Source organism: Triticum aestivum, chromosome 2A, assembly GCF_018294505.1.
Source record: "Triticum aestivum cultivar Chinese Spring chromosome 2A, IWGSC CS RefSeq v2.1, whole genome shotgun sequence".
Taxonomy (NCBI): Eukaryota; Viridiplantae; Streptophyta; class Magnoliopsida; order Poales; family Poaceae; genus Triticum; species Triticum aestivum.
The window spans coordinates 254,334,022-254,358,037 of record NC_057797.1 but is presented as its reverse complement, the minus strand read 5'-3'; the positions used below and the strand labels follow the sequence as shown (position 1 = coordinate 254,358,037).

The 24,016-nt window shown below is 45.4% G+C and overlaps 1 protein-coding gene across 2 annotated transcripts; it reads left to right on the top strand.

Annotated features, from left to right (window-relative positions):
• Positions 1–18,586: 18,586 nt before the first annotated feature.
• On the top strand, positions 18,587–23,554 carry LOC123188493 (COP9 signalosome complex subunit 7). Of its 2 annotated transcripts, none has more exons than XM_044600638.1 (9): positions 18,587–18,882; positions 19,006–19,081; positions 19,661–19,749; positions 20,364–20,453; positions 20,752–20,796; positions 20,894–20,964; positions 21,349–21,481; positions 21,759–21,847; positions 23,253–23,554. In XM_044600638.1, exons 1-9 carry the CDS (start codon positions 18,715–18,717, stop codon positions 23,272–23,274), a joined length of 783 nt encoding a protein of 260 aa, XP_044456573.1. In that variant the 5' UTR covers positions 18,587–18,714; the 3' UTR covers positions 23,275–23,554. The 2 variants fall into 2 exon arrangements, with proteins under 2 accessions (XP_044456573.1, XP_044456574.1); XM_044600639.1 differs by having other exon boundaries at positions 21,739–21,847.
• Positions 23,555–24,016: the final 462 nt, after the last annotated feature.

Here is a 24,016-nt window from a genome sequence, read left to right as displayed (position 1 = left end):
CATAGTCCATTGTGGTGAAGCTTCGTGGTTGTGTTGGGAGCCTCCGATTAAGTTGTGGAGATTGCCCCAACCTTGTTTGTAAAGGTTCGGTCGCCGCCTTCAAGGGCACCAATAGTGGAATCACGGCATCTCGCATTGTGTGAGGGCGTGAGGAGAATACGGTGGTCCTAGTGGCTTCTTGGGGAGCATTGTGCCTCCACACTGCTCTAACGGAGACGCACTTCCCCTCAAAAGGAAGGAACTTCGGTAACACATCCTCGTCTTCACCGGATCCACTCTTGGTTATCTCTTACCTTTACTTGTGCAAGCCTTGTAGTGTTACTTCTCTTGCTTGCTTGTATGCTTGTTGTTATTGCATCATATAGGTTGTTCACCTAGTTGCACATCTAGACAACCTACTTTGATGCAACGTTTAATTTGGTAAAGAAAAGCTAAAAATTGGTAGTTGCCTATTCACCCCCCCCCCTCTAGTCAACCATATCAATCCTTTCAATTGGTTCAGAGCCTCATCTCTTTATTAAGGACTTTACCGTCCAAAGAGTATGGTTGATACCGTAGACGGTGTGGAGGAACACTCCGTGTGAATCCTTTCTCGTCTACGGGCGATGGGGGAACCTCGGTCTCACGTGAGGAGTTCAATGTGGCCTTGGAGACATTGAAAACCTCCATGACGACCGAAGTTGAAAGCATGTTTACTAAATTTCTTGAGGGGCTTAAACTATCCACCGCACCGTTGAAAGTGGGTGATCCTGCCAACAAGGTGACGGATGCTATCCCCGACAAGGGGGAAGCTAGTAGTGAAAAGGCTCCTTCTTCTAGTGGTAAGAATGGCACCGGCATCTTTGCCCATGTGGAACCACCACTTGTTTATGGTGGACCGGTTCCTTCCACTCATTTGAATCATGCCGGTCCTCCCCCTAAGATTGTGAAAAATGAGGATTTTGATTCTTGGGTTTATCGCTTTAGATGTCATTTAAATCATGTGGACACTAACCTTTGGAGAATCATTGAAGAAGGTTTCTATCCACATGATCCAAGCAACTTCACTCCTCGAGAAGCCGCGGACAATCAATTCAATGAGGATGCTCTCTTCATCATTCAAGATGCAATTCCACCCGAAGACCTACCTCATCTTCGTCCCTTCGCCTTGGCCAAAGATGCATGGCATTGTGTCATCTCTCTCTACCGGGGAAGAGCAAGCATTCAACGCTCCAACTATGAAGTGGTACAAGATGAGGCCGATGAGTTTGCAATGAAAGAAGATGAAGAACCTCGTGAGCTTTATCGGAGAGTAACCAAACTCGCGGTCTCACTACGAGATCACGGGAGCAAGGACACGGATGACAATTGGATCAAGCGCAAATTCCTCAAGGCAATGATGCCCTATCACAAGGCCATGTCCTCCGTCATTCGTCAAAGACCGGACTTCCACACTTTGACCTCAAGCGAAGTGTTGGATGAGTTTGTGGCCATGAACATTTTGGACAAGACCGCCGACAATGTGGTGCTCCGTTCTCAACGAGCAAAGAAGCCTAACCTTGCATTGAAGGCCAAGCTCACTGTTGAAGAAGAAGAAGAGGAATAAGAGAAGAGCAACCCCGAAGATACGAAGTATGATTATCATGAACACATGGCACTTGCTTCAAGGCAATTTTGGAGCAAGAAAAACTCGAGGCCAAACTTTAGCAAAAACAACTCGAGTGGCACGAGGGGCAAGCAACGTGTAAGGAATTGCTACAATTGCGGCAACGTGAGTCATTTTGTTGCGGAATGCCCGTATGAGAAGAGGGAAGACAATGGTGGCAAGCTCATCCGAAAGGACAAGGCCAAGTCGTTCCCCAACAAGAACAACTTCACCAAGAAGACTCCTCCCAAGGCATTGGTTGTACAAGAAGAGTACAATGAGGATGATGACGATGATGAAGATGATGAGTCGGTTGCCATGGCCTCCGTTGCCATTGCAACGACTTCACGGGTGTCTCTCTTCGACTCACCCAATGAGAGCATCACCGCCAAGTGCCTCATGGCTAAAGCCACCAACAATGTAACCCCCAACATTAAAACTACCATCATTAATCATCCTTCTCCGACGGATAGCATTAATGAACTTGAGGGAGCTAATGTGGAGGCTAACGAGTTTGAGGCCTTTATGGGCAAACTCAAGGGAAAATCCAAGAAGCACTTTGTTTCTCTCTTGGAACAACTTGGTGAAGCCAATGACATGATCGAGGCTCACGAAGACACCATCACTAAGATGGAAGGGCATAGTCGTGACTATGTCGATGAGATTTCGGATCTTTCCAATGCTCTTGAGGAAGAGCGTGGTCTTCGTTTGGCTCTTGAGGAGTCACACAATGTTGATCATGCTAAGTTAAAGAAAAATTATGATCATGTCCTCATAGTTTCTCATGTGCTAAACTCCGAGAAGGCCGAACTTGAATTTGATCTTGCTAAACTCAAAGAAGAGTTTGATCTACTTGACAAGGCTCACAAGGTCTTGAAGGGTACTCATGCTAGCCTCAAAGAGTCTCATGATCAACTTCAAGTAAAGCTAACCAAGGAAAAAGCCACTTTCCCTCGCATGATGTTAATTGATAATGCAAATGCTACTAACCCGTGTTGTGAGCATGTGCATCTCGTTGAGGAGAACACTAAGTTAAAGGGGCAACTTGAGAGAGGTCTTGCAACTTGCATACAAGGCAAGAAGAACCTCAACGATCTTTTGATCAACCAAACAAGAGTTGTGGCCAAGGAAGGGGTTGGGTACGTGCCCGACTCCAAGAACAAGAAGAAGAATGACAAGACCAAACGACCTCCTCCTCTCATGCAAACCTTTGTGAGGGAGGGAGAGAGTGCCTCCGAGAAGAAGAAGAACAATGTCAAGAAGGGCAATGTCACCCCTCCCAACAAAGCCGGCGATTTTAATCCTTCTTATGTGTTATGCCGTGCTAGTGATGGGCATGTTTATGCCAAATTTGTTGGTTCTCTTCATGAGTGCATTGAATGGTCTATTTGGGTTCCAAAGACCCTTGTTACTAACATCAAAGGACCCATTACAAAATGGGTACCTAAAACCAAGCATTGATCTCTTGTAGGTGTTTGCTTCCGGTGGTGGATCATGGTTGCTCGATAGCGGAGCTACAAATCATATGACCGGAAGCAAGGACTTGGTGGTGGACGTGCACAAAGTTCCATCTATGCCCACCAATGTCGAGTGGGGTGACGCATCATCTTCTAAGGTATTGGGACTTGGCAAGGTGGTCATCTCTCATGATCTCATGATCGAGAAGGTCATGCTTGTTGAGTCCCTTGCATACAATTTACTTTCCGTTCGTCAACTTGCAATCATGGGCTTTGCCACTTTCTTTGATATCGATACCGTGGCCCTCTTGTGGAGCAAGACTCTTAAAGTAGCTTTTGTTGGGCATGTCGAGAATGGTCTATATGGGATTAACTTTTCGGAGCGACCCACTAAGACCGCGACATGCCTAATGGCTAAAGTTGATGTGGGATGGCTTTGGCATCGCCGTTTAGCCCATGTCAATATGAGATCTTTGCAAAGTCTCCTCAAGGGGGGCCATGTCCGTGGACTAACGAATGTTAGTTTTGCTAAAGATCGTGCTTGCAGTGCCTGTATCGAAGGAAAGCTACATGAGAAGGCTCACTCTCCCACAACTATCATTTATTCAAAGAGGCCCTTGGAGCTCCTTCACATGGATCTCTTTGGGCCTCCATACTTCGATAGTCTTGGAGGTAGGAAGTATTGCTTGGTGATTGTGGATGACTACTCAAGGTACACGTGGGTGTATTTCTTCAAGAGGAAGAGCGAGACCCAACAAACCGTCGTTGACTTTGCAAATGAAGCTCAACGTCAACACAACGCAAAGATCTTGACAATAAGGAGTGACAACGGGACCGAGTTCAAGAACTACACCTTGGATGAATTTCTTAGTGATGAGGGAATCAAGCATCAATATTCCACACCCTACACCCCTCAACAAAACGGTGTTGCGGAGAGGAAGAACCGGACGTTGATGGATGCGGCAAGGACCATGATGGCGGAGTTCACTTTTGGGCCGAAGCCATCAACACCGCGTGTCATGCATCCAATTGGCTCTACCTCTGCAAGGGCTTGAACAAGACTCCATACGAGATACTCACCGGTAACAAGCCCAACCTCAAGTACTTCTGGGTATTCGGGTGTAAGTGTTTCATTCTCAAGAAAGGTGTTCGGTTGTCTAAATTTGAGGCTAGAGCTTATGAGGGCATATTTGTTGGCTATGCTACAAACTCTCATGCTTACCGTGTCCTCAATAAATCCACGAGACTTATTGAGGAGACGTGTAACATGGAGTTTGATGAGAATAATGGCTCCCAAGTGGAGCAAAGTGGCACTTGTGATGTAGGTGATGAAATTCCTCCCCAAGCCATAAGAAGAATGGGTGTTGGCTTTATCCTACCCATTGAGGAACCCCTTCTGACCGAAGGAGAAGGACAAAGCTCCACTCAAGTGGAGCCATCACCAACCCAAGGCCCACATGCTTCCGAAGAACAACATGAAGGCCCTCATCCTCAAGAACATGACCAAGGGCAAGATCACGCTCAAGACGGTGTTGACACTTCAAGTGATGTCCAAGGTCAAGTTCTCTCCTCCGAGCAAGTTCAAGAATAAGAACAAGCCCAAGATGACGCTCAAGATGATCAAGTGACCACTCCTCGTCTCACCCCCGAGGAGGAATTAGAGCGTCGTGCCGCCAAGGTTGCTTCCAAGCTCTCCACCAAGGATCATCTCATGACGAATGTGCTTGGAAGCTTAAGAAAGGGGGTAAGCACTCGTAGACAATTAGCAAATTATTGTGAGCATCACGCGTTTGTCTCTTGTGTGGAACCCCACAAGGTCTATGAAGCACTAGAAGATCCGGATTGGCTCAATGCCATGCATGAAGAACTCAACAACTTCGAGCGCAACAAAGTGTGGAGATTAGTGCCAAGACCAACCGGGAATCACAATGTCATAGGAACCAAGTGGATATTTAAGAACAAGCAAGACGCCCATGGGATTATCATTCGCAACAAGGCTCATTTGGTAGCACAAGGCTACTCCCAAGTCGAGGGTATCGACTACGGTGAAACCTTTGCTCCCGTTGCTCGTCTTGAATCCATTCGCATGTTGATTGCATATGCTTCTCATCATAACTTTAAATTACAACAAATGGATGTGAAGAGTGCTTTCCTTAATGGTCCTATTAATGAATTGGTTTACGTCAAGCAACCCCCCGGGTTCGAGGATCCCTACTTTCCCGACCATGTTTATCAACTCGATAAGGCACTCTATGGCCTTAAACAAGCCCCACGTGTGTGGTATGACCACCTTACCGAGTTGTTACAAGACCGTGGTTTTGAAGTCGGGCTAATCGACCCCACTCTTTTTACTAAGAAGGTCAAAGGGGAGTTGTTTGTGTGCCAATTATATGTTGATGATATTATCTTTGGTTCTTCTAACAAAGCTTTCAATGAGGAATTTGCCGCTCTCATGACCTCAAAGTTCGAGATGTCCTCCATGGGAGAGTTAAAGTTCTTTCTAGGGTTTGAAGTGAAGTAAAGAAGTGAAGGAACCTTCATCAATCAATCCAAATACACTCAAGACATGCTCAAGAGATTCAAGCTAAGTGACGTCAAGCCGGCTTCCACTCCAATGCCCACCAAGTGCCAACTTGACTTAGATCCCAGTGGTAAAGTGGTGGATCAAAAGGTATATCGTTCCATGATTGGATCCTTGTTTTACCTTTGTGCATCTAGACCGGACATCATGTTGAGTGTGGGTATTTGTGCACGGTTTCAAGCCGCACCTAAGGAAAGTCACTATGTGGCGGTCAAGCGAATCTTTCGATATTTGGCTCATACCCCAAACTTTGGCTTGTGGTACCCAAGAGGATCAAACTTTAAGCTTGTAGGGTACTTGGATTCCGATTGGGCGGGAGACAAAGTGGATAGGAAGTCCACTTCCGGAGGATGCCAATTCCTTGGTTGCTCTTTGGTAAGTTGGTCTTCTAAAAAGTAAAGTTGTGTGTCTCTCTCGTCCACTGGGGCGGAGTATGTTGCCGCCGGCAGTTGTTGTGCTCAACTCCTATGGATGAGGCAAACTTTAAAGGATTACGGTGTCACTTGTGACAAAGTGCCTCTTTGGTGTGACAATGAAAGTGCCATCAAGATCTCTCTCAACCCGGTGCAACACTTCAAGACGAAGCATATTGAGATTCGGTATCACTTCATCCGGGATCACATTAGGCGAGGAGAGATCGAGCTCAACTATGTCAACACTCATGACAACCTTGCAGATATTTTCACGAAGCCCTTGGATGAAGCAAGATTTCGCGAGTTAAGGCATGAGCTAAATATCATTGATTCGAGCAATGTGGCTTGAACCCTTGCACACCCCACCATGCTCATTTTGTTGTCTAGTTTAGGTGTAGGCATGGACATAGAGGGAGTGTTGTTCTCTCAATGAACTCTCCCTCCCCCCATTATGCATAAATTGATCAAGTCTTTCACTTTAGCCATTGTTGATGGTACTTGTGCTTCAAAGACGAGTTTTGGTCATGGGCCCAAGGTTAAAATCTTCGCGGCGCCATACCTTTTGACTCAAACATAGGTGGCCTCGGCCACCGCCTCTTTTGAAGAGGTGTGTCTTGGTCGTTTTGCTGGCGTGCTCTTTTTCTTGCCGTTTTTGTCGTTCCTTTGAGCAAAAGCCATGTTGGTTTGGTTGCCATGGCGTGCTGGGTGGTACTACCGCTGGTGGTGCGCAGTACTACCGCTCATGAGTGGTACTACAGCCCCCAGCATGGTACTACCGCTGAGGGACGGGACCAGGGGGATAAGTCAGGGCAGGGGGAGGTTTCTTCTCCCCCATACCCATACACTTCGCCCCCTCTTTCCTCTTCCTCTCTCCAGCCTCCACTCGCCGCGGGAGGGCTCCGGCGAATCTCCGTCTCCGGGGTTTCCCTCTCCATTTCCTTGGGTGGAGTCGATCCCCACCCCGTTCTCTTGCCATGGATGCCGGTATTGCCCCCGTTCCTTCTTTCCTTTTGTCTCGTTTTCAGATCTTGTTTCTTAGGGGCAATGGTGGTTGCATCTCTAGATTTTTGGCTAAATCTAGGCTTGAGTTGGTTGGAGAAGGCAACTAGACTATCTCGATTAGAGTTTGGTAGGAATATTTTTGAATTTGGCAGGCCGGTAGTGCCGGATCTGACCACCGTAGTAGGAAACCGTTGTTTCTCCGCCTCGTGTTGTAGGAAACTGCTGTTTCTCCGCCTCGAGCAGTACTACCGCTCTCGTTGGAGCGGTACTACCGCTCTCCTTGGGGCGGTACTACTGCTTGGGGCGGTACTACCGCGGGCATGCCACGGTACTACCGCTGCATGCAGATTCCATCATATTCCTGCCTTACCTTGATCTTTTTGTTGTGTATGTTGGCTTATGCTCGTTCTTTTTGGTTGTTTTGCGTGTTCTTGTGTTTGGCTCCGGGTGATGACCAGTCCGAGCAGCAAGGTCGTCGTATCAACCCCGGGCGTGCTACATCAAAACGCCACCGCACCTCAGAGCCAGCCGGTGGTTCCTCGAGCACCCAACCACCTCCAGAAAGTGCATCTGCAAGTGTTCCTCCACCTCCTCAACAATCAAAGCAATCCGCTAACAAGCCAAAAGGGAAGACTGTGACTGAGATGACCAACAAGGAGTTTTGGGAGAAGCGTCGCCGCAACCCCTATGCGGTGGACCAAGAACCCACTTTGGTCAACCGCCCGTTCTGGAACCGTTTTCAGTTTGCCATCTACTTTGATGTGATCAAGGCCAAGAAGAATCTGTTTGTTGATGTTCGCTCCATTGACACTGATGCTATGGAGAAGGACCCGAAGTATTTTGGCGAAGCCCTTCAAATGTGCACTCAGCTGAACATTCTCAGGATCATGCAATTCAACAAGGATTTCGATGCGGATTTGGTGGCTCAATTCTATGCCACCGTCCATCTTGGGACGAATGGCGACAGGACTCTGACATGGATGACCAATGGCAAGCTGCTTTCCGTCAAATGGAAGGCTTTCATGGAGTTACTTGATGTAGTGGATACCGGGCTTGAGACTCCTGTCGGTTTCCGCCCTCACCACAATGCTACGTCCACCCACAAGCAAGCCCTTTGGCCCTACTGCACTGTGAAAGTTCACCCAGTAACTGAGAAGAAGACCTATGAGCTGTCTCCATATCTGGACATTCTTCATCGCATCTTCCGTGAGACTCTCTTCCCTCGGATCGGGAATTTGGATATGGTCCACTCTTACCTCGTGGACATGCTCCTTTTCTGTCAGCATGAGAAGGAAGCAAGCACTGGACAGAGCCTGGATATTTCTCATGTCATGTGGTCTGAACTTCTCTCTGTCGTGTCTGAGCGCAAGTGCCCTATATATGGCCCCTTCATCATGAGGCTCATTGAGAGGGCCTGGGCACAGACTTATCCCAGAGTGTTGCTGGAAACTGGAGACTTGGTTTCTCATGAGATCAAGCGCCTCAGGAAGAAGGATAATTGGTCCACCCCGTCTGCTGCTGCTGCCACAGGGGGTCCGTCTGCTGCTGCTGCCATGGGAGATCCGTCTGCTACTGCTGCTGCCATGGAGACCGAGGGTGGGGCAGCCATTGATGATCACGAGGAGGATATTGGCCCCTCTAGTGCTGAACCCTCATGGGCGAAGAAACTTAAAAACAAGTTGAAGAAGTTTTTCTGCATGGAGTCTCATGGTCAGTACATGACTCATGTGGCGGAGAAGCATGCCAGGATGCGCCACAAGGAGCTCATGCGTCAGTTGGGAGCGACAGTTGCCAGTGGTTCTGAGGGACGGATCACTGAAGAGGAGGAGTGGATTCATCAGCACTGCCCTTGGACCGACTCCGATGCCGAGCAGTTTTCGACCCACGATGAAGATGCAGAGATGTGATGTTCGAGATCTTCATCTTCCCATCACCTAGAGTCGTAGTGTCACTCTTTGCCCTTTTTGGTGTCTCGCTGCCAAAGGGGGAGAGAGTGTAGGGATTTGTGTTGTTGCCGTGCTTTGAGTCGTCTTGTGGTTTCTTGTGTGTTCTCTCGGTGTCTTTATTTGGTTTGGTTTGGTGTGAGACCTAAGTTCTAGACATATGGTGTGAGACATATGCTCCCTTCTTGTGTGTTCTCTCAGTGTCTTTATTTGGTTTGGTTTGGTGTGAGACCTAAGTTCTAGACATATGGTGTGAGACATATGCTCCCTATCGCTACCTTATTACTTATGTCTATTCAGAGTACTGTAGTTTATTATGAGATGCATGCTTTGTGCTTAGTATTGTTGGACTATAAAATATATGGGGGGTGTTGATCCAAATGTGTGTGTCTTGCCATATCTAGGTGCACACATTCTGGGGGAGCCCGTCTATATTTTGTAGTTCTTAGTTTTCTTCGTTTTATTTCTTTTCCTTGCACAAATCCCTAGTTGTCATCAATCCACCAAAAAGGGGGAGATTGTTACGACATATCTCTCTCAAGATAGTTTTGGTGATTGATGACAACATGTTTGCGGACTAATCTTGTGCTTTGAATAATTCACAGATTCTCCCCTGGCACGAGATGCTTTCTTTCCCTCGGAGTGTATTTCAAGATGGTGTAGCTCTTTCGTTTCTTTCTCGGTGGACTAGTTGCGTAGAGGGCACCGTACTATCAAGAGGGGGTCCGCTGGGGTATTGCATGGGTGGAATCATCACGTACACATCAGCTTCTCACCCTCCGAGCTTTTCCATTCCATTGTAGAGTTCTCTCCTCTCTTCCTTGTCATGTCTGGGTCCAAGCGGTAGTACCGCGCAACCCAGCGGGAGTACCGCCGAGGAGCCACAAGCGGTAGTACCGCTCCACAGCGGTAGTACCGCCCGTGGCTCCACAGCTGTAGTACCGCTGGGGTGCCTGGCACCTCCGCCTCGTCCTCAGCATCTTTGAGAGATTCTCTCTCTCTCTTATGCGCCCCAGCGGTAGTACCGCATTGCCAGCGGTAGTACGGCTGAAGGGTCACAAGCGGTAGTACCGCTCCACAGTGGTAGTACCGCCCATGACCCCGCTGTCGTAGTACCGCTGGGCAGTCTGGCTCCTACCGCCTCGATTCGAGAGGTCTTTTTCTCGTGTCGGGTTTTGCGGCACTAGTCGCGGTTGTAGAGGCGGTAGTACCGTTCCTGGAGCGGTAGTACCGCCCCTATCACCGCGGTAGTACCGCGGTTGGGTCCTTTCCTTCTAGTCTCCTCTGCGCGGCAGTGCCGCTGGCTGGCGCGGCAGTACCGCTATCTTGGTGGTAGTACTGCCCCCTCTCGGCGGTAGTACCGCCCTGTGCGGGACTGGTTGGTGGGGGGCAACGGTTGGATTGTTGCCCCCACTATAAAAGGGAGTCCCTTTCTTCTCTTTGACCTACCTCTTCCTCCCCCAAGCTCCATTTATTGCTCAAGCTCCATTAAATGCTCCAAGCTCCATTTTCGCCCGATCTATCTCTCTAGCCAATCAAACTTGTTGATTTGCTCGGGAGTTCTTGAGAAGGCCCCGATTTACACTTCCACCAAGGGATTTTCGTTTCCCCCACTCATCCCTAGCAGATCTTGTTACTCTTGGGTGTTTGAGCACCCTAGACGGTTGAGGTCACCGCGGAGCCATAGTCCATTGTGGTGAAGCTTCATGGTTGTGTTGGGAGCCTTCGATTAAGTTGTGGAGATTGCCCCAACCTTATTTGTAAAGGTTCGTTCGCCGCCTTCAAGGGCACCAATAGTGGAATCACGGCATCTCGCATTGTGTGAGGGCGTGAGGAGAATACGGTGGCCCTAGTGGCTTCTTGGGGAGCATTGTGCCTCCACACCGCTCTAACGGAGACGTACTTCCCCTCAAAAGGAAGGAACTTCGGTAACACATCCTCGTCTTCACCGGATCCACTCTTGGTTATCTCTTACCTTTACTTGTGCAAGCCTTGTAGTGTTACTTCTCTTGCTTGCTTGTATGCTTGTTGTTATTGCATCATATAGGTTGTTCACCTAGTTGCATATCTAGACAACCTACTTTGATGCAAAGTTTAATTTGGTAAAGAAAAGCTAAAAATTGGTAGTTGCCTATTCACCCCCCTCTAGTCAACCATATCGATCCTTTCACCGTTGAGTACGCTTACGAGGATCAAGCTTACGTCAACTCAGAGAACTTTGCAGGCAAGATGACCATACCCTCGAAATCACTTCTATCTTTGCTTGCTAGTTGCTCGCTCTTTTGCTATGCCGCGATACCTACCACTTGCTATATCATGCCTCCCATTTTGCCATGTCAGCCTCTAACCCACCTTTCCTAGCAAACCGTTGATTGACTATGTTACCGCTTTGCTCAGCCCCTCTTATAGCGTTGCTAGTTGCAGGTGGAGATGAAGTTTGTTCCTTGTTGGAACTTGGATATTTGTTGGGATATCATTATTATATCTTATTTACTTTAATGCATCTATATACTTGGTAAAGGGTGGAAGGCTCGGCCTTATGCCTGGTGTTTTGTTCCAATCTTGCCGCCCTAGTTTCCGTCATATCGGTGTTATGTTCCTTAATTTTGCGTTCCTTACACGGTTCGGTTATAATGGGAACCCCTTGACAGTTCACTTTGGAATAAAACTCCTTCAGCAAGGCCCAACCTTGATTTTACCATTTGCCACCTAAGCCTTTTTCCCTTGGGTTCTGCAGACTCAAGGGTCATCTTATTCTAAACCCCCGGGCCAGTGCTCCTCTGAGTGTTGGTCCAAACTGGGCGATGTCCGGCGCCCCCTGGCCAACCAGGGTTTATGCCAACCCGACGTCTTGCCCATCCGTTGTGCCTTGAGAACGAGATATGTGCGACTCCTATCGGGATTTGTCGGCACATCGGGTGGCTTTGCTGGTCTTATTTTACCATTGTTGAAATGTCTTGTAACCGGGATTCCAAGTCTGATCGGGTCTTCCTGGGAGAAGGAATATCCTTCGTTGACCATGAGAGCTTGTGATGGGCTAAGTTGGGACACCCCTGTAGGGTTTTGAACCTTGGAAAGTCGTGCCCGCGGTTATGGGCAGATGGGAATTTGTTAATATCCGGTTATAGAAAACTTGACACTTAACTTAATTAAAATGCATCAACCACGTGTGTTGCCATGATGGTCTCTTTTTCGGAGTCCAGGAAGAGAACATGGTCTCGTGTTATGCTTGAACGTAAGTAGCTTCAGGATCACTTCTTGATCACTATTAGTTTCTCGACCGTGCTTTGCTTCTCTTCTCGCTCTCATTTGCCTAAGTTAGCCACCATATATGCTAGTGCTTGCTGCAGCTCCACCTCACTATCCTTTACTACCTTTAAGCTTAAATAGTCTTAATCGCGAGGGTGTGAGATTGTTGAGTCCTCGTGGCTCACAGATACTTCCAAACAGTTTGCAGGTGCCGATGATATCAGTGCAGGTGACGCAAACGAGCTCAAGTGGGAGTTTAATGAAGATCGTGTTCGTTGTGTTGTTTCGTTTCCAGTTGATCAGTAGTGGAGCCCGGTCGGGGCGATCGGAGATCTTTTGCATTAGGGGTTGTCTTTCTTTATTTGGTTCCGTAGTCGGACCTTAATTGTATCTGGATGATGTAATGCTATTTTTATGTATTGTGTGAAGTGGCGATTGTAAGTTAACTCTTTATCTCTTACTTATTTAGTACATGAGATGTGTAAAGATTACCCTCTTGCGACATACCTACAATGCGGTTATGTCTCTAAGTCGTGATTCGACACGTGGGAGATATAGCCGCATTGTGGGTGTTATATTCAAGCTATTCTTTGTCTTAATCGATTTTTGTCATCAAGACAGTTTAGTTGGAGTAAGAATTCGGCAACGGATCAAAATTCTCTCTTCAGTCTTTCTTGAAACGTAGAGTTCTCTTTGGCCCACGTGACGAAGAGCCACTCTTCGGTCCAGGGGAGGATGATGGGATTTTTATATATAACTGAAATTTTCTAAATCGATACCATATTTTTGAGATTTTATAAATTTGTTTAAAAGAATTATAATCTAATCTCAACGCGATTAAGAAAATAACTAATCTCTCTCGTCAATACATAAATAAATAAATAAATACAACTAATCTCAACGCAAGCGACCCACGCAAAGTACGCGGCAACCTGGCGGACACCACCGGCACCGAGTCGACTCCATCCCGAAACAAAAATCCAAACCAAAACCCCACCGGAAGCCAAAGAGTAAAATGCAAGCGCGGTCCTAATTCTTTCCCAAAAGTGTCGACTGGGTCCTAATTCTTTCAAAATGCACATCTGGGTCCTAAATCTTTCTAAGTTGTTCACCCGAGGTCCTAATTTCGTCTGTCCGCCGCTGACCAGCTCGCGTGGCGCTTTGACCGCTGCCACGTCGACTCAAGGGCCCACGCGGGATAACGACCAGCCGTGCATTTTTTTCAAAAGAGCCCCCCAACCCTAATCTCTCCACAGCCGTAGTCCTTTCCTCTCCTCTTCCCCACCTCTCTCTGCTCTGGCGAAACAGGGGAGATCGACGGCGGCGGTCCGGTGAGAATAGGCAGGCGGCCATCGTAGGCGCTTGTCCGGTGGCGGCGCCGCTAGGATGGCGCCCGTGCATCGGCGGCCTGGAGATCCTCCTCCACGATATGGTCAGTGTGTTGCCCATAACCCTAACCCTCGATCCTCTTTTTTCGTGGATTTCGATTTAGCTCGAATCGATGGTAGTATTTGACTGAATCCCTCGATACCTAGGAGCACAAGAGGAGGTTTTTACCGTAGAAATCAACTATGGTGGATTTTTCTGTGGAGTTGGCCGATCGAAGACGTATGTCGATGGTAAAGTTGCTCTGTTCGATGGTTGCGAAGTAGATACATGGTCTCCTCTCTGGCTCACTGATTTTATGCAGCAATTGGGATATAGTGACCAATCTAAGCATGTTATTTACTGGTTACTGCCTAGAAAGAATTTAGCCGACGGACTGCCGATTGTGACTGTGACACTGACACTTTGCACATGACATCGGTTGTTCCAAAATTCCAGTACTTTCAGTTGTTTGTTGATCACAAAGATATGGCCTTTGACAATGTAATGGATGATATTCATGTTAGTGGTACACCTGAGCTACCTCTTGTACTAAGCCCTAAATCTCATGGGTTTAGCAGTGGAATAAGAGGAAGTCCCAGGTTTAAGGTGAAAGCTCACAAAGGCAGACTGAACCAATGTCATGCAGGCAGCAGCAATGAAGGGAGTAGCAGTGTTCCACCAGTGGGACTAAATGTTGGACATGAGCTTAGAAGAAGCAGGAGGAAACTTGTGGTAGAAGAAGAAATCCCCAATGAAAATGACAGTGACAGTGATAGTGATGACAGTGAATGGGATTCAGACTGGGTAGACTCTGACAATGAAGTAGGCAAAGATGATGATGATCTATATGAAGAATGGGTTGATGAAAAATTTGAGAAGAAAAAAAAGAAGAAATCTGAATGGGAGCAGGACAGTGACTATGATACAGATGAACTGCAGGAGCTACAAGGTTCAGAGCTTGAAGATAGTGATTCAGCAGAGGAAGTGGAAGTAGTAGATGCACAAGGAAGGAAAAAAATGAAAAAGAAAGTGAAGCTGAAAAGGTGGAGGCCTGAGAACATGAAAGAAGTCAATTTTCACATAGGCATGGTGTTCTTGTCTGTCATTGAACTAAGAGCAGCAATTCAGGAGTACATTGCGAAGCAAAGAGTGCAAATTCATTACATAAAGAATGATAAGCAGAGGATAAGGGCAGGTTGTGTTGGAGATTGTCCCTGGTTCTTATTTGCTGCACCTGACAGCAGGACCAAAGCATGGGTTGTGAAGAAGTATGTGGGTGAGCATACATGTGAAAGAGAGTGGGCACTCAAGCAATTTACAGCAAGATATTTGGCTGGCAAGTATGTGGAAACATTTAGAGCAGATGAGAAGATGACACTGCAAAACTTTGGCAGACTTGTTCAATTGGACTACAACATGCAACCTACTAGAAGTAAGCTAGCTAGAGCAAGGAGGATTGCACTAAAGATAATTCATGGAGATGAACTTGAGCAGTATAATTTACTGTGGGACTTTGCAGCTGAAATCAGAAGATCAAATCCTGGCAGTACCATGCTTGTGCATGCAAACAATGGAAAGTTTGATAACTGCTACATGTCCTTAGATGCATGCAAAAGGGGTTTTCTGCTAGCTTGTAGGCCCATTATATGCATTGATGGGTGTCACATTAAGAACAAGTATGGTGGAGTGATGCTGACAGCTGTTGGAGTTGATCCTAACGATTGTATCTTTCCCATTGCAATTGCCATAGTAGAAGTGGAAGATACTGTCACATGGAAGTGGTTTTTGAACACACTGAAGGAGGATCTGAACATACAAAACACAGCACCATGGACATTGATGAGTGATAGGCAGAAGGTAGTAAGAACATTGTAGCATTTCATACTGTAGCATTTCATACTGTAGCATTTCATATTATCATACTGTAGCATTTCATTTGTTTGTTCTACAATGTATGTAGGGCTTGATCAATGCTGTCAATGCAATGTTTCCTGATGCACAACATAGATTTTGTGTGAGGCATCTGCATCAAAACTTTGCAAAAAACTGGAAAGGTGATGTATTCAAGAATAAATTGTGGCAAATTGCAAGAGCTACACATGAGACAGACTGGAAGAAGTACATGCAAGAGATGAAAGAGTTGGACCAGGGGGCCTATGAGTACTTGGATGCGATTGACCCAAGGCAATGGTGCAAGGCCTATTTCCATGAACTCCCAAAGTGTGATTTGCTTCTTAACAACAGCTGTGAAGTGTTCAACAAGTAAGTTGTCAGTACTGTAGCATTTCAGCTGTGAAGTGATTTCATATTGTCAGTACTGTAGCATTATCTAACTGTAGTTATTTCATAGGTATATACTTGATGCCAGAGAAATGCCTATAGTTACTTGTCTTAAGAAGATCAAGGACCAATTAATGACTAGGTTTTATAGCAAGAATCTGGAATCTAAGGAGATGTGTGGTCAAATTTGTCCAAAAATTAGAAAAAAACTAGACAAAAATATTAACATGTCCAACAACTGCACTGCATTACCAGCTGGACACCACATATTTTATGTTAAAGGCATGGTTGGGGAGTATGATGTGAACATACAGAAGGAGGAGTGCTCTTGTAGGGCATGGCAGCTCTCTGGAATTCCATGTAGACATGGAGTTGCATGTTTAAGACATGAAAGAATTAAACCAGAGGATGTTGTCAACAAGTGCTACAACATAGATGCTTTCAGAGCTGCTTATGGCAAGATCATAATGCCATGTAGTGATCCTAGAGTGTGACCTAAAACTAATGGGCCTCAAATGCTGCCACCACACTATGAGAAGAAAGTTGGTAGGCCTGGAAAGAAGAGAAAGAAGAACCCACTAGAGGAGGACAATGGAACTAGGATGAGCAGACATGGCATTATTGGACACTGCAGTGTGTGCAATCAACCAGGACACAACAAAAGAAAGTGCCCTGAACTAGGTAGAGGACAACCAACAGCAGCACATGAGGCAGGAGCAGAACAAGATCCAGCAGCAGAACAATATCCAGCAGCAGAAGAGGAAGCAGCAGAACATGTGCAAACAACAGGACATGTGCCAATTCAGGTTGTGCTTCCAGAAACACAACAAAGAACTAAACTACCAGTCAAGAGAAGGCCCAGTTGTAAGGTGCATTTCCCTTAAATGTTTCCCTTAAATGCCGTTGAAAACTAAAATTGCAATAGTCAACAACATTTCTTATTTTTTTTGCAGAAAAAGGCATGTCCACAAGTGGGCAGAAGTACATCTAATATGATATCTTCTTCTATGAATTATGATCTTGCTTCATCTACTGTGATTGAGATTTTACAGGACCAAGTGAGAGCTTTTTATTTAAATGCAATGTTAATAAATGCAATGCCATCTGTTCTTCTAGAAATTCACCTACATTACTAAATACATGTTTGGTTGGTTTGTAGGCTATAGCTACTCAACAATCTCAAACAGCAGTGCCAGCTCCTCTACCAGAAAGCCAGTTCATTGCAAACTGCAGAGATGCCCTGCCAGCTCCAAGAAGCCACACTACTGCTACACTAGGTTTGAAGAGAAGGAAGAAAGTGAAAATAAACTAAGGAGAACAAAGCCCCAACAACTCAGAAGTGAAGAGCTACAAAGATGTTATGGAAAGAAGCAGTGTAGGATGTTTTTTTTTGCTTAGGAAACAAGGTGGTTTGTAATGAAACCTCATGCTAAGATGTGGCTTTGGGTTTCACACAAACCATGGAAATGTAATACTTTTGTTGCACAACTTCAAGACCTTGTAATGTTGGGTCCATCTATCTATCTTTCAGACTGCTTTGAAGTTCAGTTAGTAAAAGAATGGCCTTGCATATTACTGTTTATTTGTGTTGTCAATGCTAGTAAAAAAATGGTGCCAAAGTACAGAAAAACAACCAAAATGCTGCCAAATTTTAGTTCAATTTCATTGCAACAGTAAATCATCAACATCTGGATACACCAACAAGCATTGATCACTGGATACATCATACTAACACATCACTTCTTAAATCCTACATACACCACAACTACAATCAGTACAACAAGTGCACTGAGAATACTCCTACAGAGAAAAATGAGCTTATTCATCTTCTGCATTGCTTCTGCATATGCCACAGTCTCGACAGTGCTATGCATTACTCCTGTACGAGCATCTTGCACTTCTGTTTCTTCACTTGCAATGACACCAGCCGAATCTAAACTGCTCAATCCACGGCTGACATACCCAGCTCTCACCAAAAAATCAAAATAGTTGTCTGGTCCATCTTCCCAATAATAATGTTGGCAAGGATTTGGTTGAATCTGATAGAAATTGAGCAAAAAAAATTCAGTCAAAAAGAAACACAGAAACATCAAATCGATTGGGCACTTGTAAAAGATCTTACATGGTGATTGGGGCACTTGTAGAAAATCCTGCCAGGATTTGCCTTCGATTTTGACACAAGACGAATTGTAGATCGAATGCGGCAGCTAGGGCATGGTACCAACGGCAGCATACCCGCGGCAGCCGGCGATGAGATGGGCGGCGAGAAAAGGGCTAATGCCGGAGGTGGAGCAGGCGCTTGGGCAGCCTTCTTCCCGCGGTGCTTCACGGCAGACGAGCTACCGGCGGCGGACATGGCGGCGACGGCGCGGCGCCAGAGAGAGGGAGAGAGCAAGCAGAAGACCTAGGGACCGAGGAATGAAGAGAGGACAAACTCCAGGGGCCAAACTGCTTAAATTACCAACCTCCAACCGCGGGAACTATCCCGCGTGGGCCCTCGAGTCGACGTGGCAGCGGTCAAAGCGCCACGCGAGCTGGTCAGCGGCGGACAGACGAAATTAGGACCTCGGGTGAACAACTTAGAAAGATTTAGGACCCAAATGTGCATTTTGAAAGAATTAGGACCCAGTCGATATTTTTGGAAAAGAATTAGGACCGCGCTTGCATTTTACTCGAAGCCAAAAACTACACGAGAAGCCCACAGGGAGGCGAAGCGAAAGCAAAACCGCAGGACTAGCAGGAGAGACAGAGATCGCCCGAACCCTAACCCTACCAGCACCTCCCGTCGCCGGCTGAGATGGCGATGGACGCGGAGCGGCGGCAGGCGGAGCTGATCGAGCAGTTTTCGGCGCAGGCGGCGGCGCTCTCCTCGGCTCCTCAGCTGGCGGCGCTCGTGCTCGAGGCCACCTCCCACCCGGCGCTCTTTGCCTTCTCCGAGCTCCTCACCCTTCCAGCCCTCTCCAAGGTATCTGCTGCTTGCTCTGCCCGTCTATGCGCCGACGCGGTGTTAGGTGTTAGGGTTTTCAGTTCCCACCGATGGGGTTTCTGATTCGATCTATTGTTCCGTGGTGTGGCTCCTCTGGTGCAGCTAACGGGCACGCAGTACGCCTCGTCGCTGGACCTGCTCCGCCTCTTCGCCTACGGCACCCTCAAGGACTACAAGAGTAAGATATCTCCCTTGGCCTGATGTGCACACATGATGCATTGCCCTTTTGATTTGATATGTAGGCGGTGTTTTGTTTATTCCAGTTTGTTGTATTTTGTGCTTTGTGACTCATTATCTGATCTGCCATGTGTTTGTGTAGTACGCTATTAATTTAGCCATTTGCCCTGAAGCCCTAATGAACGCATAACAGGGCAACTTTGCTGGGGACGTTAAATCTACATAATTTTACTCATCTAATTAACGGTTGATGTTTACGCTTTGATGCTCAGTTGAATTAATACAAATAGCCACCTGTTCCTGTGCTGTGTCCTTTGCAGATAATTTCCAAATTTTGTTTTGATGTGCTTAAAAGTAGAGCTTCAGCTCTGGTAACCAATTTGCCTTTTTATGCAGCAGTCACCCTTTTCTGGGTGAAATTGTTGCTGGCATGAATTCCTTCCTGCCTTTGGGCATCTGACTTAGTTTAGCATGTCTTTGATTGCTAGAACTTTGTTTCATCTATCATCACCATTAGTATGCCCTGCAACATACGAAAATATGAAAATGTATTGCTTGAGTAATTACTCTTTATCTGTAGGTAATTCTAGCGCCCTCCCTGCATTGTTGCCTGATCAAGCCCGGAAGCTGAAGCAACTCAGTGTGCTAACTTTGGCTGAGTCAACCAAGGTATAAATTCTAGCTATCTTGTCTAATATGCCTAGCATTTCTGTGCAGCTCCCCTTTCTTTGGACACAGAATGAAACTTGATAAACTCGCATGTAATCATGTGAGCAGTAGTTCCAGTGCTGCCTGTCGTTTTAGGACGGCGTATTTGTTGTCTGGATTTCTTGAATCTTCTAGTGCCTCTTAGTTCTCTAGTTGTAAATGGTTTGTGTATTTCTGTATGTTTGGGAGCCAAGTCTGCAAGGTTTACTGGTATTTTTCCTTTATAAATTGATAAACAATAGCTGCAGGAACTTCATTATGTTTGTGTAATCAAGGGTTACAAAATTTCTGGGCCTATCTTTATCCTTTTAGCTTGATTAAACGTATATACTCCCTCCGTTCCTAAATATAATACTTTTTAGAGATTCCAATATGGACTACGTACGGAGCAAAATGAGTGAATCTACACTCTAAAATATGTCTATATACATCTGTATGTAGTCTGTATTGAAATATCTAAAAAGGCTTATATTTAGAAACGGAGGGAGTAGGCAGTAATTCTTTTTAATTCTGATATGAGCTATGTTTCACGCCAGGTAATCGTAAACATACTTTTTTTCTCATTCCTTTCTTAGGTACTTCCATATGATCAGCTCATGCAAGAGCTAGACGTTTCCAATGTGAGAGAACTTGAAGATTTCCTCATCAATGAGTGCATGTACTCAGTGAGTCCTTGTGTTTTCTTTTATTACACACTTGCATTCTATATATTCTCATCCTTCAACTTCATTAGCAAGAAATGGCTCTTTTGAAATTATTATTTATCATTTAGTGTAGTGTCAAAAACGCACTTATATTATGGGACGGAGGGAGTATTTTTCATATTTGTGAGATTTAGATTGTGATATGCCTTCGCTGTGTGGTTTTGTCTTTACCCTTTAGGATTAATATACTGTGTTTCTTGATTTCCAAAACATTTAGTTAATTTGCTTCAATTTTGTAACATTTTGCATGTTTCATTAGGGTATTGTCAGAGGCAAGTTGGACCAACTGCGGCGGTGCTTTGAAGTAAGACATATGCAGCCTATATATGTTACATCATTGATGAATTTGTTCTTCATCTTTCTAGCAATATTCCCTTATTATTTGTTTCCTTGTATTTCAGGTACAATTTGCAGCTGGAAGGGACCTCACACATGATCAGCTAACCAACATGATTGAGACCTTGTCTGACTGGTGTGTATTTATATGTTTCGACAAGTTTATCTCCATCTGTTCAAGAAATGTGAATCTTTTCATATTGTTTTGAATAACCATTATTTGGTTAGTGTAATTTTCAGTTCTGTTCTGAAACTGTAGTGGGTAGCATGTCTAGGCATGTTTTTTTTTTCTCTCTGCTATGTCTGAATCCCCTTATTAGTTATGAAGGAGATAAGTGTCTGTCAGTTGGCTGTTGTGACATGTATGCATGTTGTTTTTCTACGACTGACATTTCAATAACAAACTAAAGAAGTTAAAATATTGGTTTTATATCCACTGTGCATTATGAAGTGACTATTGCAAGGAGGCTCGACAGAAGTATATTGCTACCATTATGATCCAAATGTGTACATTTCACAGGTTGGGAACATCAGATAATTTATTACACCAAATTCAGGAGAAAATCAAGTGGGCGGATACAACAAGTGAATCGAACAAGAAGCACCAGAAAGAATTTGAAGACAGAGTGGAAGAAGCCAAGAAGTCAGTCAAGGTCAGTTGGATAAAATTGAAAGTTCCTACTATTTATAGTTTTTAGTAGGTATAAAATATTTTCATTTTTTCTGTAGCAATATATAGTCTTGCATATCTCATACGACAATAGGTTGTTGATTATATTCATTCTGCTGTATTTTTTACCTAAAGTTGTTCGCTTTCTGATTTTAGTTATCAACTGTTGAATGTTCATATGGTAGCAACTAATTTTATTAAATAGTGGAATTGCCGGACCATTTTCTTACTTGATAGCAGAAGTTGAACAATGTAAGCAGGCAGACAATGACTTACGGGGGCATGACGACTTTCTCTCTGAATCTGGAGGAATAATGGATTTTGAGGAGGACCGCATCCGACCAAAAAGGTATTTCATCAGAGGTCACTTGGGAATTTTTGCATCTGTTCTTCATTAGTATCTTGCTATTTTGGCTAGTAATAACTAAATTATACTCCCTCCGTTCCAAACTTTAAGATCCTTTTTTGACACTATGAAAAAAGCTATGCAGTCTATGGCTATGTTTTTAAGGCGTCGCCTAAGCGTCGCCTAGTCGTCGCCTAAGCGTCAAGGCGCCCCAGGATGGCAGGGCGTCTACCCCGCCTTAGACAGACATGAAGTGTACGGCTGTGGCTGCCCTAGTTCTGGCTGCTCCTGGGGCTTGGAGATGACGGCCCCGCTGTCTCCCGGCACCATGAAGAGGAGGGAGGACTGGGGGCTCCTGGGGCTTGCTGCTGTGAGGGAGAAGGGTGGGGCCATGAAGAGGAGGGAGGGAGGACCAGAAGGGTATGGCTTCGTGGCGGCTGTGGTGGGAAAGAAGGGAAGGAGATAGTGGAATTAGGTCACGGGGGTGTATATGGCCACTAGATGGGCTTTTGGGCCACTGGGAGGTGCATAAGTAGTGGCCCATCTCTCAGCCATTGCTCTTTTTCTAGTATTAATATGTGCAGACCTATTGATGACTCTTTTCCTGCAATGTTTAAGGCGTCGCCTTGCCTCGCCTTACCGCCTCGCCTTGGCGCTTAGGCGTCAGAGCGGCCCTCCTCCGCCTTATGACGCTTTACCGCCTTAAAAACATAGGTCTATGGACTATTAAAAAAAAATTCTAGCGAAACCATCCATTTTGGATAACTGAATGTGGACTCGCTCCACTCAGTTTGTATTGCCTACTAGCACAATGCCCATGCATAGTCATAAAAAACGAAGAGTTAAGCCACTGGTTTAGGAGACGGTGAAAAGATGATAGTGTCCTAAGGCTGTTACACGATTGACGATTAAAATAAAGCAAAAATATGATAAGGAGTGGTAGGCGTCAGAGGATTTTAAGTGACCGTAGTAGGTACTTTGCAAGATTTGAAGTGAGACATCATATGCAAATTTAAATCCTATCAAGGTACTCCCTCCATTCCAAATTACTCGTCGCAGAAATGGATGTATCTAGAACTAAAATACATCTAGATACATCCATATCTACGACAAGTAATTCGGAACGGAGGGAGTAGTCATTAGTAAGTTGATTGCGGCACAAGGCCATGGGTCTGGTATTTGTTTTTTTGTGTTAGGTCTCACATGTGAGCAAAGTACAATTATTTATGTCTCTTTGAAGGTTGTGGGGAGGAGTGTATTTGTTTATTGTGAAACCTGGTAGGCCTACATGCGAATTCACCACCAAGTTCAGCATTTATAATTACTAGGAAAGATGCTTTTCCATGTTATTAGAAATTACATACAAGTATCAAATTATGATTAACTTGGTTATAATCTTGTATTTCAGGAGGCGACAACCAATGGCATAGTTTGACTGAAGTATCACACCTATGGTCCCTGCTCGCAGAAGTGACGAATGCTGTTCTTGAGACATTTTGTCACCGGAGTTTAGGAGCGTCAATTAGGGTGCTTTCCATGAAGCGAGTCTGTTGAGAAAACGCTTGTTTTTGGTATGAGATGTTACAAGGAGATGATTTACTGCCGCATTTATTAAGTAGCACAAAGGGCATATGGGTGACTTAGCACTGTAAAGATTATGGTTCTGAAAAGGTTGGTGACCTAAGGTGATCGCTCAGTTTGGTTTGGTTTTGTTGCGCTCTCTGACCCGAAGGCCTTTGAAACTGATAGCCAATAGTACAAATCAAACTGACGCAACTACAACCTAGCCAAAGCTAATTTCTGTAATTTTGAATGTTAAGCGAAAGTTTGACAACGCCACTATAGCCTAGCTAAAGCTAATTTCTCTAATTTTGAATATGACATCGTGTTGCCTTTTGTCTCTGCGTTTCAGCTAGTCTCGGCTATAGCCTGTGCGACGTCTTATCTTCCGTCTATCACATGCTAGCTGATAGTGGCCTAACCTGCACCTCAAATTTCTCATTTTCTGACGGGTTGACCCTGATCTGACAAGTTAATGACATTGATAAGTCCTGAACCGCTTGGGATTTGACCAATGTTTTTTGTGGCAATTATTTGTTAACCATGACAAGTTTAGTCGGTAAGCATGACAAATCCACCCTCAATTTGGCTTTTGCCACGAAATTGCTGTGC

Bases quoted from the DNA above. Each gene is read 5' to 3' on its own strand.
- LOC123188493 (XM_044600638.1), top strand. From the start codon at position 18,715: ATGGCGATGGACGCGGAGCGGCGGCAGGCGGAGCTGATCGAGCAGTTT. The intron at 18,883-19,005 runs GTATCTGCTGCT...CCTCTGGTGCAG, and splicing joins CCCTTCCAGCCCTCTCCAAG to CTAACGGGCACGCAGTACGC. The intron at 21,848-23,252 runs GTATTTCATCAG...CTTGTATTTCAG, and splicing joins GACCGCATCCGACCAAAAAG to GAGGCGACAACCAATGGCAT.